Source organism: Colias eurytheme, chromosome 4, assembly GCF_061535395.1.
Source record: "Colias eurytheme isolate Ceu_HAF_F1 chromosome 4, ilColEury1 Martin Lab GWU primary, whole genome shotgun sequence".
Taxonomy (NCBI): Eukaryota; Metazoa; Arthropoda; class Insecta; order Lepidoptera; family Pieridae; genus Colias; species Colias eurytheme.
In genome coordinates, this window is record NC_142983.1 from 3,950,845 (window position 1) to 3,968,137 (window position 17,293).

At 31.5% G+C, this 17,293-nt stretch overlaps 2 protein-coding genes across 5 annotated transcripts in view; one reads left to right on the forward strand and one right to left on the reverse strand.

Moving 5' to 3' along the window:
* Positions 1-858: 858 nt before the first annotated feature.
* On the reverse strand, positions 859-7,315 carry U2af38 (U2 small nuclear riboprotein auxiliary factor 38). The gene is made up of 5 exons (XM_090120432.1): positions 7,078-7,315; positions 6,721-6,875; positions 5,689-5,846; positions 4,406-4,605; positions 859-3,166 (listed from the first exon to the last, which is right to left on the reverse strand). Exons 1-5 carry the CDS (start codon positions 7,119-7,121, stop codon positions 3,040-3,042), a joined length of 684 nt encoding a protein of 227 aa, XP_089976558.1. The 5' UTR covers positions 7,122-7,315; the 3' UTR covers positions 859-3,039.
* A 908-nt stretch (positions 7,316-8,223) lies between these two features.
* MRP (Multidrug-Resistance like Protein 1) overlaps positions 8,224-17,293 on the forward strand; it is a 40,294-nt gene continuing 31,224 nt past the window's right edge. For all 4 annotated transcript variants that reach the window (XM_090120433.1, XM_090120435.1, XM_090120434.1 and 1 more), the window contains exons 1-5: positions 8,224-8,693; positions 9,389-9,694; positions 16,051-16,317; positions 16,397-16,590; positions 16,820-17,005. In XM_090120433.1, coding sequence (XP_089976559.1) covers positions 8,646-8,693; positions 9,389-9,694; positions 16,051-16,317; positions 16,397-16,590; positions 16,820-17,005 — 1,001 coding nt within the window. In that variant the 5' untranslated portion in view covers positions 8,224-8,645. The remainder of the gene's footprint in view (positions 8,694-9,388; positions 9,695-16,050; positions 16,318-16,396; positions 16,591-16,819; positions 17,006-17,293) is intronic.

The following is a 17,293-nucleotide window of genomic DNA, read 5'->3' on the forward strand; positions in this document are numbered from 1 at the left end:
GCCAAGAGGCTTTTGTTAGGGAATAGCGAAGATTGAAAATTTTACAGACTCCATTTAAATATTAACATTATGTCTGAAATATTATAGTTGTACTATTCCTATTTCGTTGATTGTGAACGAAACACATTCAACGTTCTTTGAAATGTAAATACTTTTTAGGTAAATATTGTAAATTATGATTGTAAATCATATACACAGCGCCATCTAGTCCCAAACTGCTTAATTACCTAACGGTACGTTAACGGTTCGTATTCTACGAATAATTACCCATTTAATTCGTACCTCGTGATTTTTTTTGTATTTATTGATATTGAGAAGAATTAATTCTACTCCGGTTTGAAATTAGGGAAAGAAAGAGGCAGACTTATAAAAGTTTTAATATATATAATTATACTAGCGGTCCGCCCCGGCTTCGCCCGTGGTACATATGAAAAATAGATGTGGGCCGATTCTCAGACTTACCCGATATGCACAGAAAATTTCATGAGAATCGGTCCACCCGTTTCGGAGGAGTATGCAGACTAACATTGTGACACGAGAATTTTATATATAAGATGTGCAAAAAAAATCGTAAGTACGATTGAAGTGTACCTATATGTTTGTTACAGTAGGTACAATAACTCAATGGGTTAAGAGAAAAAGTAGATAAAAATTGCAACAGCAGAGACATTTTAATGTTGAGTTTATATTTCTAGCCTCTATCGAGAATCTTAATTTCGCCTGCTTTTTCAGCACTCATAGGCTCAGGTTGACCCTTGGCTTATAAGTAGGTATTAAAATGTGTAACCATATGGATACTGAGAAACATGACTACGTGATGAATTTAGGTGAGAGGGAATTTTATAATAAAACACTCAATTTAAGGAATGACACTTATAATTATTTTACATCTATATTTCACATTAATTATCAAAGTAGGTTGTGTAGTTGACATCATGAATTTTATTTTTATGTTCCACACGTTTTACTTGGATGACGGTATAAGTAACAATAAAAAGAGACGATTTAAATATGCATCATATTTTTGTTTGTACATTAGAATGTTTACACAAATACTCGATAATTATAATGAACAATAATACATATCAAGTATCAACATAAAATTCACAATATAACACAAGACCACGAAGATGGAACTTTGTAGGTATCTGGCTGTAGACTTAATCTCAATCTCACAATTTCATTCCTGTGATCAATGAATGTTCATAAAACTCTATATATGAAACTCTCTATTTCAGTTTACGCTATTTAGAGTGTTAATGTGATTTGTTTTTTTTTTTTAATATTGTATTATCATTTCTAGCTGTTTTTAATGTATGAGAACAATTCTGATGGAAAGACTTATCTAAAGGAAGATAATCTTGGCTTATTTACTATGTATAAAAATACTAAAATTTATAACTTATTTCCCTATAACAAATCTTATTCAAGACAGATGAAATCAACCTTGCGGTAAAAAGTAGGTACAGAAATGATAAGAAGTTCATTTAAAAAAGTTATTTGAAATTAAACCATTTTTATTGCTTATGACTAATTTTATTTCAGTTTAAAAAATACATAAGGTTGATTTCCTGTCTTTAAGACAATGCGTCGAATTATCTTGGTGTCCTCACAAATACAATAAGAGCTTTTTTAAGACATTTTATGAAGCTTCAATCTCTTGAACAATTTTCTAGTGCAGATAACTCCAAATTAATATTTGATATAAAATATACCATACTAACACAAAAATTATCATTCATAAGAAAGGAAAAATTAACAATTAAATGTCCATAAATTTCAGATTCATTTAAAATTACGATGAGCATAATTACAATCACACTTGTATGTAGTGTACTTGCATTCTAATAAAACAAACTACATTAATCATCAGGAGAAGGATTTAATGATAAAAAGATACAATAATTTTTACACCCATGACAGTAGCTTCACAAAATGGCCGTTACGTACACACACGTCTTTTGACAAGATTTAAAACCAGCAACACTTGCATCATTCCATCTTTGTCTTTCGTATTGAGAAAGACAGAGATAAGCTATGTGCATAATATTGCTCTCGCAGTTTATAATGTGCTGCTATGCGATTCATCTAACAATAGGAAAGTCAATGACATATTTTCGTGTCAACCGTCAAATGGGATTAGAAAAAGAAAGATTTAGGAAATACTTTTCGCACTTTATTAACGATTTATTTTATTTGCCTGATTTATACATTAAAGAAAAAAACCCGATTTAGTATGAGAAGTCGCGTAATCACAGTCGCTTTCTCTGTATATCCTTAAAACTACGCAACAGATTTTGATGCGTTTTTTTTTTAATAGATAGAGTGGTTCAAGAGGAAGGTTTTAGCATATAATTTATTAGATTTTAGTCAAAGCGGGCGATGTCACGGGCGGAAATCTAGTTTAATATATAATAATTTAAAACACAAACATATGAAAGTGTAATTTCAAAACCAATTTCCTTTTTTTAATTATGACGTCACAAAATGGCGCAGCATCGGTCCTATTGTCAGTTGAATCGCATAGACCAAGAAGCTTATATCTAATACACTGGAGATTTCAGTATGAACATTAACTTGTAACAAGAAAATATGACGTTGAATGACGCCTGTATGTTTTTTTATCCCTTTCACACCTAGGTAGTTAGTTAGGTGTGAAAGGGATAAAAAAACATACAGGCGTCATTCAAGGTCATATTTTCTTGTTACAAGTTAATGTTCATAGTGCAATCTCCAGTGTATTAGATATAAGCTTCTTGGCATAGACAATAGAGCTACAGTCGCTAGTATCGTCCGCTGTAATTTATAAACCATGTACATGTATACTATCGAAAGCAATGGCGCAGCATCGATCCTATTGTCAGTCGAATCGCATAGACAATAGAGCTATAGCGTAAAGTTTCATAGAATAGATTATGAATGTATGAGATTGACGTTTGATTACGACGACGGCGACGATTGATTACGTCAATCTAATACATTCATAATCTATTCTATTAAACTTTACGCTAATAGAAAGCCACTTGTCTAGGGTAGATGCTAGTATCGTCCGGCGCGCGAGTTGCGCGGCGGCTCGCGGCGCCGCTCGCGCGAGCGGGAGCGGCGGCGGCGCTCGCGCGAGCGGGACCGCGAGCGGCGACCGCTCTTGCGACGCGCGTATAGGTATCTGAAAGAGAACACGATTTCAATTAAAATATAGAAGAAAAAATAATTAAATAAAGGGCATTGAAACTTTCTGGCATATCAACCCGGCCGCCATTTTGATTTTTTTTCAAAATCGCGGCGCACGATTAAAGTTGTATGCATAGATAGAGGATACATAGACAAACAAAAAATGTCTAATAACATAGTACCCTAAAGCGTCACATTACCGAGATATTTGGAGGTAAATATTCACTTATGAGTACAACGACAAACACAAAAAATTGACTTATTACGTGTCTATATGCATAATATTATCTCCAAATAATCACTCCCAGGTAGATTATTATTAATTAACAGTTTATTGGAAGAAAGTAGGTACATTCATTACATAAAAACATACATACATTACATAAAAATGTAAGTAATGTAATGAATACCTAATTTCTTCCCGTAATAATAATAATCTACCTGGGAGTGATTATTTGGAGATAATATTATGCATATAGACACGTAATAAGTCTATTTTTAGTGTTTGTCGTTGTACTCATAAGTGAATATTTACCTCCAAATATCTCGGTAATGTGACGCTTTAGGGTACTATGTTATGAGACATTTTTTGTTCGTCTATGTGTCCTCTATCTATACATACCACTTTAATCGTGCGCCGCGATTTTGAAAAAAAATCAAAATGGCGGCAGGTCGATATGCCAGCGTCCATACAAAAAGTTTCAAACCCCTTAAAGACGAGTGTTATTTATTTATTTATTGATACAGAATCATTCTTTGTACTAACAGTAATAATACCAAGTTGTCTGAACTTATATAAGCAAGTTAAAAGAAAATAAGGGCAACTTTGTTTTCAAGCTTATTAAGTACTAGCTGCACCCCGCGGTTTCATCCGCGTGGCTCCGCTCCTGTTAGTCTTAGCGTTATGAAATATAGCCTACAAGCCTTCCTCGATAAATGGGCTATTTAACACCGAAAGAATTTTTCAAATTGAACTAGTAGTCCCGAGATTAGCGCGTTAACGGTTAAAACAAACAAACTTCAGTTTTATAATAATATTCGTATAAGATATAGAGAAGATATAGATTATCTTATTTTCATGTTCTCTTGGCCCTGTGGTAAGGTTCTACGCCACATGATAAATTATCCCTCTTGACACAAAATTAACATTTAATTGTGATAATATAATGATACAATATTATAGCATTTAGTAAATATGAGAGGGGTTAAACAAAACACAAATTAAAAAACATACCTCCTAAGTTCCCTCGAGATAGGTTTCAAATGCATGAAGTTACAGAAACCACTGCGCGTGCACTCCCCCATCTCATACTGACGGCAGCAGGCTTCACGGAAGTCTGTCACTGGCGAAAGCTCAGCGTACACTGGCCGACCACCAAACCAACGGTTGTTGAGATCGTTCACCGCTTTCTCTGCGTCTTCTTCGCGACGGAACTAATAAATTTAATAAACATATATTATTTACTAGCTTTCCACCCGCGGCTTCGCCCGCGCTGTCAAAGAAAAATCCGCATAGTTCCCGTTCCCATGGGATTTCCGGGATTGCGTCATTTCCCGGGATAAAAAGTAGCCTATGTCCTTTCTCGGGTATCAAAATATCTCCATACCAAATTTCATGAAAATTGGTTCAGTAGTTTAGGCGTGATTGAGTAACAGACAGACAGACAGAGTTACTTTCGCATTTATAATATTAGTATGGATAAATTTAATGTATGTTATTCTGGAGATTTATTAAATGTAGTTTTAACCCATTGACCACCGTAAGGCCCGATCGGGGCGCGACACAATAGATTTTCTATTGTGTCTGTGATTCCGAGGACTGATGGATTAAAAAGTAATTTCGACTTTTTTTTGGGGCCTTCAACTGTGGCGTTTGTTATTTGGTTAATAAAATAAATAAATCATTTATTGCATGATTAATTGAACACTTGTTTATCAACAAAGTTGAATCACCATATTGCGGAGATGCTGTCCTGAATTCCGCAAGAAGAAGTATTCACAACTAGCAGATAGTTGTAAATACTTCTTCTTGCAGAATTGATAATTATTGATGATAGGTGAGAATGTTGTCACCAAGAAGCTTATATCTAATACACTCGAGATTGCACTATGAACATTAACTTGTAACAAGAAAATATGACGTTGAATGACACCTGTATGTTTTTTTATCCCTTTCACACCTACTTGGCAAGTTAGTGCAATAATAAATAATAAAATAATAGTGCAATCTCCAGTGTATTAGATATAAGCTTCTTGGTTGTCACCTATCATCAATAATTTTGTTAGATTGATGTCTGAGATCAGTCTCATCCATGATTGAAACTTCATTCTTCTATAGTGACTTAATAAAATTACATAATACTTTAGTTTTATAGCATTCAAATGCTTTATAAATAAAAAAATTTAAAGTATAGAAGAAATTCAATGATTCGAACAAAATGGCACAAGACAGGTTCGAATCACTCCTTGTGATCAATTTTTTTTCTATTATTTTTAAATTTATATAAATTAACTTACCTTAATATAAACATTGCCTACTAAATGATCCCCGAGGTTGTCACAAACATTCATTTCTTCAATTTCACCATATTTATCCTCACATTCAACAAAAACATCTTCAAAGAAATTGTCATAATGCTCCTGCATTTCTTCGTCTGACACATTGGCTACAACCACTGAAAGAGAATATTCCATTTTATAATAACAGTAAATCAAAATTATCAAAGAGTTTAGGAGCAGAATATTGGCTGGAATTATCTATACTTATGTAAGTAGTAAATAAACTCAAACTCAAACATTTATTCAAGTAGACTTCTTCGAGAAGCACTTTTGAAACGTCAATACATATTTTAAACATTTACCACCGATTCGGAAAGCAGTATCTATGGAGAAGAACCAGCAATAAACTCCATAGTTGCTCTTTTAAATCATTTCAGTATTACAATTTAATTTTACAAAATATGTAACTGTATATTATCATAATATGCCAAAGAACTGTGCTGTGGTTTTTACGCGACAACCCCCCATGAGTTTTTATCTTCCATATATTCCTAAATGCTGTAATAGGCTAGTATATGTGACTAAACAAATAGCAAACATATTACTATTGATGTGTGATATATGAATGTGTTTATTAAATTCAAACATTGAAGAAATTATATAACTGAATAGGATAATCTTTTAAAATATAGTTATTTATTTTGTTAAAAATAAGAATGCAAAAAAAAATAAATATAACATGGTATGAAACAGTAAATCAAGACCAGTCTTTAGTGAGATTACAAATAGACATTGCATAAAAAAAATGAACTCAATATTTAAAGGCCTTATTGTAAATGAATGAGTATAATATTGACACTATTTAATTTTATGAAACAACTAGCTATTGCTTGAGGTTTAACTCAGCTCCTGCTGGTCTTAATGTGATATATGGCTTTTTGCCTTCCTCAGTAGATGAGCTATCAAAGTTAACTTTACAATAATACAATCTCAATAATTTTAGTTATCACAATAAACATAACAAAAAGATACATAAAAGTTATTACTTACAGTGACTGCCATCTGCAGATTTAGCAGAATTTTGTGGATTTACATATAAGTTTTGTAGGAGTACTGTTTGAGAGAATGTTGGTTTATTGTGGATTCTTGAGCATCTATCTCCATGTCTACATGCTCCAATTTTAAAATAAAACGAACAATTAACTCTGGAATTCAGACACAATTCATTAATTTCATAGATTTAAAAACAAACATATGAAAATGTTAAATTAAAACGTATCCAAAAGAACTTAACCTAAAAAACATATACACTAAAAAGTGACTGTGTTTTTATCACTATTAATTTACCAAATCAATAAAAATATTAATAATTTAATTTTTACTTTCTAAAACCAATGAACAACTTACTTATCTTTTTCAGTCCCAAATATAGCCGCTAAATATTCGGCCATTCTGAGGTTTACAAGTTCGAAGCCGATTAATAGAAATACATAAACCGCTTTGGTCTTCACGTAGATAACAACTCAAATAAATGTTAGGAAAACGCTGAAAATATTTATATCCAAATTATGATGACGCTATAACAAAATGCATAAACCATTGGAATAAAATTGGCTATCCATTAGCATTAGCTTCAAGCTTGGCTGCCATAGATTATAGATGATAGATTATCAAACCGCAAACGTCAACTACAGACGTCAACAGTACCACAGACACAGAATGAATGTTGCCAGTTAGCACATTGTACTGGGGACTTTATTTTGCAAATTTTGTGGTGTACGGTAAACTAATTTGCACATTATATAGACCTGTAAACACAATAATTTCAGACTTCACGGTTCACATTTCAAAATGAGTTAATTTACACTTATCTATAGCAAAATACAACTATTATTAATTTCACGGTTTTTGCCCTTTCCTGACCTCGCATACGGTGAAATGAATTATATATATATGAAAAATATATTTTTCATAAATAATATATTTCATTGAAAATGCTAGAATAATATAGAACTTTTTCACTTACAACGAATTTAACTCAATCACAGTGATTATCTTAAAATATATTATTATTATTTGATCCCGGTGTTTCCAGTTTATGATTTTTACAATAAATTAGGGTGGCTATTCCTAATTTGAGATTCGAACTTTTCAAGATTTAAACTAATGGACACTCTTTGGAGATATTATAGCGTAACTAAAATAAAAAGAAGGAGATTCTAACTATTATATTTAACCGTGTTATTACTGATAATAATTATTACAGATACCGGATACATTGTTAATTATTTAAGTGTTTGTATTTTCCTTCATACAACCAAGAGTACTTATCTGCAGTTGAAATTATTTTCTTCCCTTTTAACCTTGTTTTTATTTGTGTTGAATTTACTATCTTGTAAATAATAAAAAATTGAGAAGTAATGACTCTCTAAAATCTAAATTGCCCTTATAAAGTAAAAGTATCATTAATATTGCTATTACAGCCAAAGAGGATATAATCACTACGTTTTAATTACAGCTACCGGCAGAACCAGTATTGTATATGGACACACTGCCAGTGAAAACCGAGATGCGACAGGCTGTCGCCGACAGCGGTCTTTAAAAAAGTACTCTATGGACTTGTTCTTGAATTTTGATTTTGTCCTATTCATTGGATATTTGGATCGTGATTCGTGCGTGAGTGTACTGTGTATCCAAATTTGAGGTCTTGTGTCAGAGTACGGTAAAAAAAGAAAAGCAAACGTGTTCTTGGTTATGTGATCATTATATTTTAACGTGTTTTTACTTTAAACTTTTTGCAATAAATACTTACTATAAAATCTGTACTTCATGAAATTTCTGCGGTCGGTACTTAAATAATTACGAATGGTGAATGGATATGATAAACTACGACCGGTTATAAGTCGCTGTTTCAAGATTTATCAATCGAAATAGCGTTTTAATGGAAAGTATACATTAGTACGGCAATAGTAACAATGTCTTACAATTCCACGCTTGACGAATTCTGCGGATCAAAATTTTGGGTAAGTAGGTCTTTGACCCTCGTAAACAAACCAGAAAAAATTAATAGAAATGGCCGTGGTGACCGTTTCGAACGTAAACTGTGTGGTGTTTTTTTATTCCATTACAAAATTCCGACTTGTATTTATTTAAAATTAAAGAATAATATTTTTTTACTAAAAGAAGTTTTATCTCTATGAAATATTTCTGATTTTAAATAGGTAAGTACTATATTAACATGCTATTACAATTGAGAACCATTATTTATCTCACATTTCAATATTTAAAACAAAACACAGAGTAGGTACCAATCATAAAACTGATGATTATTGAAATATCTCTAGCCATGTGACCATGACCTGAGGCATTTTATTATTTGTATTAAAAAGCATCAAGACTGAGAAAACCTGTTTCAAATCAAATTATAATTGCAACAATACACTAAGAAAAGAACAAACAATTATGTAATATACATTTCAAATATCTATGTTCTTGGAATTGTTATTCTTAGATTTTGCCATATGTACATGTACTTATTTATCTGTACTTAAATTTGTTAATTTATTTATACAAATTGGCCCAAATTTAAGCATGGGAAACCAAACCAGTTTTGAATGTTTTCAAATATAATATGTTACTGGACAACTTAAATGCTGTATTTAAACAAATACATAATTATTTAGTTGTATCGAAAATATATAATATTTTTCCCCAACAGGATAGCAATTTAACATGGTATACATCAAACCCAGAGTTTACACCGTGCTTCGAAAAAACAGTACTCATTTGGATACCATGTGGTTATCTATGGCTTACCGCTTTACTTGATACTTATTATATACTGCATAGTAAAGAGAAGAATATACCATGGAATATACTGAATATCACCAAATTGATTATAACAATACTTTTAATTGTTCTGAAGTTTGTGGACTTAGGAGTAACTGTACATAAGTCTTCTAAAGAAGAGGAGGATGTCTTCAATGCAGACTATTATTGTCCTATTGTTAAGATATTTACTTTCGTAAGTAATTTTTATATATCCTTTTTTATAAATTTAAACTATTTTATTGATGCACAAATGCAAAAGATGTTGCAAATCTATAGGCAAATATGCTTTGATATATTGTTAAAACTTGGGAATAACAAGGTGCTGTTTACATTTAGATATTATATATTTGTTACAAGGTGAATTAACATTTGTCTGATATTATAGAAATTTGTTAAGAGTGTACAGAATTTTGTATTAACTATAATTAATTTAGAAATTCAGTCTCCCTATGACCATGCTCACTGTAAAGTGTTTGTTTGATATTCATTATTATTAATATTTGCAAGTCACTACACTTGAACTTAATCTCCAAAACTACCCAAGTGTTTGTTTTCAATGTTTGAGATCTTGATTGCTTGATTTCCTGCATGATTCAACTAAGCAGTATATTTTTGTCTTATAATTAATTTGACAAAATAAACTAATATAATTTACCATAATATTATGTATGTTTATTCTTAAAGTTGATAAAATAATTACATCATTGATAAAAACATGTATATGTTGCAGTCAAAACCCTTAACCAGTCAAAAACCTAATTGACCGTTAAAATTAGCAAATAAGGTTATCAACTATAAGGTATCATATTATAAGGGTGTGGGTTAGGTCAGGTTCGTGTAGTTGACGGAGCCTTGCTTTGCGGGGCTCCTATTTTTGTGTAGTTAAAAAACACGAACCTAACCTAACCCACACACTTATATGTAACCTATTAGTCAATAGCCTTATTGACTTATTTTACCAGTCAATAAGGGTTTTGACTGCAGCATATATACTATATTCCTACTACTAAAAAAAACATGTTTTCTAAGGTCGTTCCTGAAACATTCAGTAGCCCTCATAATCTGCTGAACTTTATGTAAAATAAGTGCTTGATGTAGATTTACATAAACATCTTATGATAACCAAGTAAAATAAGTATGAGTACCAATCAAAACTATTCAATTTTATTTATATTCAAGAGTCTCATGGATACAAAAGTTTTTTCCTATAATTTTTCAACAAAATACATATCTATTAAAAAACAAACTGTGTTGTCATGAGGTAATTATAGGTTTGTAACATCAAGGTGAACTTCAACTGTACCTAGTGTATGGTAAAAAATAAATACAGCATAATATTGAGTTGCTTATTATGTAGTTGGTATAGGTAATTATGAAAAGAAAAAATATTACCGGCGTTAATAAATACACGTAAATAAAGACAATAAATTCAACGGATTTTGAAATGGCATATGTAACAGATCCCATAGTAACGGATTATCATAAAAACATTTTATCGATTCGTAGTACCGAATCACAAATGCGTCGAGTCGGTTAAATCTGATCTTGAAGTTACGCAACACCGATTTTTATAAACATAAATAGATAATAGTAATAGTATAGTTTTTCGTCAATATTAACTCAAAAGAGTTTCTACAATTTTCGCTCATGTTTTATAATTTATACCGTGCATAAATAAAAAGCTGTGATCGTTTGTTATTAACATGCGAATAAATGTTTTGATGTTCCTAACGCGGCTTGCGACTCGTACAATAAGTAAAAGCATTGCTGTATTTAAATACTAAGTATGTTAGAAATACCTTATGTACTGAAAGATATATTATATTAAATAATTTATATTGATTTTCTCTATTTGATTGCTACTTGATTGCTACAAACCGTAGACCGTGGGTTTAAATTTTGACCTCTAAAACTTCGTAACTCTAATAGCCATAAACGAGTTTAGGTAAGTACCTACTTACCTACTCGATTACAAAATTTTATAGACTACTTAATTTAATAACCCCAAAAACAGCTCAAATATAATTCAATATGATCTTTTTAACTTTGCGATATCGAATCCTACATTTTCTGATACTACAGTTCTCATTGAACTGTTTGAACACAACAAAACTTAATGATCAAATTCAAATAATTTTCATACTTCCATGTTTTAGCAGTACTTAGTACTTATAGACTAGAGTAGATAATTTTTGAAACAAAAAAAAATCGCAGTCGGATGAAACCCATTAGAAAAGGAGGGGAATATGATAAAAATGTAAGGAAAAATAAATTACGGTCAATCCGAGTTCGGGAAGCGGGAGGGGGGAGCTTTTAAGAGAAAAAAATGGTTTCTCTCGATTTCCGACAAAACTACAAGTCCTATAGAAAAAAGTTCAATGGCAAAGTTGTAGGTAATTAAAAGTTCTACAACTTTTGTATTCACAATTTTTTCACATAACCTAAAAATTTAGGTGAAAAATTCAAAAAACCAAGTTTTTGGTCTTTTATTTCTATCTACTTCAAAATTTATTTTTTTTTCTACGAAATTTGGTGGAAACTTACTTTATTATGTCCCAAATACACTGTTATTTATTTGATTGAAAATATTTATTTTTTCGCCTTATTTTGAATTAATACCAAAAAAACAACCTAATTTTCAATCGAAAAGTCACCCGTCAAAATATCAGCTTTTTTCAAAAACTTGGGGTGCCTTTTATTCATTGAAATCTCTACTTTCATATGGTGTAAAAAAAATAAACACCACCATAGTAAATGTTCTCAGGAAATGCATACAAACAATCTGAAAATTAGCTTTTACTAAATCAGGCACAATTCTTGAACTCTATATCTTCTCTTGTATCGGCTTTTCGGTAATATTTCAAAAGAAAAATAATTATCTGTTCTAAGTTTAATATTTAACAGCATATTCAAAAGCAAAATGATGTCGATAAAAACATTTCAGGTAGTTCGAGAAGTGTGCCTGATTTAGTAAAAGCTAATTTTCAGACTGTTTGTATGCATTTCCTGAGAACATTTACTATGGTGGTGTTTATTTTTTTACACTATATCAAAGTAGAGATTTCACTGAATAAAAGGCACCCCAAGTTTTTGAAAAAAGCTGATATTTTGACGGGTGACTTTTCGATTGAAAATTAGGTTGTTTTTTTGGTATTAATTCAAAATAAGGCGAAAAAATAAATATTTTCAATCAAATAAATTACAGTGTATTTGGGACATAATAAAGTAAGTTTCCACGAAATTTCGTAGAAAAAAAACAAATTTTGAAGTAGATAGAAATAAAAGACCAAAAACTTGGTTTTTTGAATTTTTCACCTAAATTTTTAGGTTATGTGAAAAAATTTTGAATACAAAAGTTGTAGAACTTTTAATTACCTACAACTTTGCCATTGAACTTTTTTCTATAGGACTTGTAGTTTTGTCGGAAATCGAGAGAAACCATTTTTTCCTCTTAAAAGCTCCCCCCTCCCGCTTCCCGAACTCGGATTGACCGTAATTTATTTTTCCTTACATTTTTATCATATTCCCCTCCTTTTCTAATGGGTTTCATCCGACTGCGATTTTTTTTATCTTTTCACTATTTTCAAAGGCTTCTACCCCAGTCTATTACTGTATCAATATTGTACACAGGAACAATATTTTTCGATCTGGCTCATGATAATCACATCAATGGATTCATTGAGTTAAATGAGATTTCGACGTTCGCGTTCGAGTGTAGTTCAATAATATTTTCAAACATTAAATAATACATAATAAGTAAACAAATATTTAATATATAAAATTAGGAGAAATATAAATATTAAATAAGGAAATACTAACTTTTTTTAAAATATTAATTCATTACCTTGTTTGTCACGTGGTCATTATATATCAGGTTATTTACAAGTGCTTACTCGTCTTTCTTGGCGTTCAGTTGGGTATATAAAAATAAATATTAAACCGGAAAATCCTAAATAGGTATTTCGCATGGTAACAAAACGTATTACGCCTACGCATTATGTGGCTACTTAGAACTAATCCTCGGATTAAGTTTTAAACCATTGAGAATATACAATTTATTTATATATTGAATATAGCCGAAACGCTCCTTATAAGTTTTATCTTCTGGTTATGATCACAGAGTTATGATATAGTAATTAATAAAATATTAATACATCTAGATCTTCTTCTTATCTTCTTATATATAAAAATGAATCGCAAAATGTGTTGGTAAGCGCATAACTCGAGAACGGCTGAACCGATTTCGATAATTCTTTTTTTATTATATTCCTTGAAGTACGAGGATGGTTTTTATGTAGAGAAAACGTAAATATGTACCACGGGCGAAGCCGGGGCGGACCGCTAGTAGTCTATAAAGCTGAAGAGTTTGTTTGTTTGTTTGAACGCGTTAATCTCGGGAACTACTGGTCCGTTCTGAAAAATTCTTTCGGTGTTAGATAGCCCATTTATCGAGGAAGCCTATAGGCTATTATATCATCGCGCTAAGACCAACAGGAGTGGGGCGACGTGGGTGGAACCGCGCGGCACAGCTAGTGTAAAATAAAATTTTAAAAGACTCTAGATTCATCATTATAATTAGGTACATGAAATAGGTACCTACATAGAATGTACATTTGATACTGTTTGCGTTGTCATTCATGAATTTAATTGGTTCCAGTAAGCTCGTACACTACAAATTACGATTAATCATACTTGTATCCTAGTACTTCTTTACCATATAGCTACAGTTTATTTAAATAAGCATAACCCAACTCTAACACGATAATACGAGCTAGAATATGCCAAATCCAAGGATTATTTCCCATGCTGATAGATGGAACCTCCGCGGTTATACCTTCGGTTATCTTTTTTTTTAATAAAGAAATCCTTGCAAAAAGTGTCTCAAATACTTATTTTTTTGTGGTTTATCTGAAGGCCTCATTTTGTTTCAAACAATTGATATTACCTTGACTCATTATTTAGTACCAAATGAAAAAAGTATAAAATTATATTATATGCTCTTTAACATACTACATAATTATCTTTATACATAATTATAAATTATATTCGTATTCATGAATCTTTAGTTTTAGTCTTAGTAATAGGGCGGATATTTAACTAGTCAACTATTGATGTACTGTAATTTGCGTTCCACTGAATAATGTTACAACATTCAAATCAACCTTGACCTAAATTCTTAGAAGTATCTATGATTTCACAAAAAGTTATTTGATTGATTAATGAAATAATTCAAATAACTTTTTGTGATCATAGAGCCTTCTATAGTTTCTGGTGTACCGAAGGAAGTATGTTCAAAATTTTGTTCTAAAATAAATTACTCGTATTATTGTTAATCGCAAAAGAATGAATGTGGACACTGGACAGACATCGTTAGATTTTGTTTCATTAAGATAAAAAATATAGCTAATAAAATGCTTACTTGTTCGAATTAATTTCTAAAGTTCAAATAATTTTTAACAATTAAACCTCTAATTAAAATAAAAAACATGCAATATAGAGATTTTACAAATAACGTTTCACAATTTAAATGGTCCAAAAACACAAAACATAAAACAGCTCTCCCAAATTTAGGAGGTAAAGTTCAACCGGTCTCTTATGACATATAGATACATATATGTAGTCAAATTGGAAACAACATTTCGTTGTTGGTTTGTAATTTTTTACTTAAAATCGTTTGGAATATAAATATTTTAAGTCGATAGAGATCTAAAAATGCAGCAAAATACAAGTTTGTTTATCAGACGCTTCATCAATAGCTAACGTATTTTTTATTGTAGGCAACATGCATACTTCGTTATTCTATAAACTAATAAATACAATCATAAATAAATAATTTATTACGAGGGATTTCAGCTCAACAAAGCAATAATAAAGACAAATACATAAGTCGATTCAAAGTACATAACTACATAATAACAATCAACATAACGCTGCACGCAAATTTTGGCCTAACAATTATGTTATTAATAAATGGGGTCAAACATGGAACTATTAAGTATTAACTATATTTATTATGCATTTGTGCATTTAAAAAATTATATAGCAACCCGCTAAATATCATGTTCAACAAGGACTTTTTAAGCCGAATATCTATTACGATATTCAATAAAATACCGATTACCGCTCATAATGAATACCGCTCATATTTTCAATAAAACGCATAAAGGTTATACATAATACCAAAAAACCTGTCAAGTACGAGTGTGACTTGCCAGGTTGGCCTGAGGGATACGAGTTTACCTAGGCTCTGATTGATAATAATAATCAATATAAACGTAGAACGACGATAAATGCAACCTTTTACCTTGTTATCTCCCATTAATAAATTTTCTTAGTAACATCAATGACAATAATCTAATCGTGTTTAGATTGCCCCAAAATAAGCAACGCTAGATTGCCCCCTATTGATAGCATCATAATTTGTTATCATTCTAAAAAAATAATCAATCAAATACATAACAGTACTATTTTTGATAAACTTTTATGTTACTTGTCATGAAAAAGATAAAAAAAAATCGACCATATTATATCAAATTATATTACTTTCAGGTACTTGCGGCAACACTACTGTACTATAATCGAAAATGTGGTATGAGAGCTTCAGGAGTATTGTTCTTCTTTTGGTTGCTCCTAATATTAGCAGGATTACCTCAGCTTAGATCTGAAATAATGAACCACTATGAACGAGCTGACGATGAAAATGTTCAGTATAATTTCGTCAGTTACATGATATACTATCCAATGATTCTCTTAATGTTTGTACTTAATTGTTTTGCTGACCTTCCTCCTAGAGATTCACCTTATAAATATGAGAAGGTAATAAAAAACGGATTCTTTATGATTAACATCCGGGTCGCTATGAAATAGCATTTGTAATAATTTGTGTGTTTCGTAGAACCAATGCCCAGAAAGTGCGTCGGGTTTCCCCAGTCGTCTCACATTCAGTTGGTTCGATCCTTTAGCGCTCACTGGTTTCCGAAGAAGTTTAACTGAAAGCGATCTCTGGGCGCTCAATCCTGAAGACTCGTCGAAGGAAGTCGTTCCACGTTTCGATAAGTTCTGGGAGCGAACACTGAGGAAAAGAGAAGCGTAAGTATTAAGTAGTATCAACAATGCATATTTCACAATGACAATAATCGTTCTCAAATAGTTAGTGATTCACACATTCGACGATGTCATTAGTGAAATCGAAAACGGAAGATAACATTGACGTTGCATGCTGAATAGTACATATGGGTATAATTATCTAACCTTGAATACAAGCGCTTTGCAATGTTATTTTATTACATCATAATCTTTTATACAATTTTTTTAACAGGGCGAACGGGCCAAAGGCGACTTATAGCAAAACATCGGCTAGTGTAAACTTCAAACCGGAAAGCGAAAAAAAACCAGCATCTATTCTGCCGGCCCTTTGTATGGCGTTTGGAGGACAATTTCTGTTTGGCGCACTACTTAAGCTCATTAACGATGTATTAATGTTCTTATCACCGCAATTACTTAAGTGAGTCTTTGTTCCAAATGCGCTAATTAAACACCTTAAGAGCCCTTTGTACTGAAAGTTTAGGCATTTTAGGCACTGAGATGGCTCGCGCCCGCGTTGCGCAGGAGCCGGCGCGGCATGAACTCCGGTGACCTATGAAGGCGGGTGATTATGCCACAGTATAAATAAATCAGTAGTTCGATTTTATTTGCTATCGTAGGAATGTTGTTGATATATAAATTTACTACTTATCCTATACCATTAAACGAGCAGTATTTGCATATTTATATATTTGTTTGTATATATACA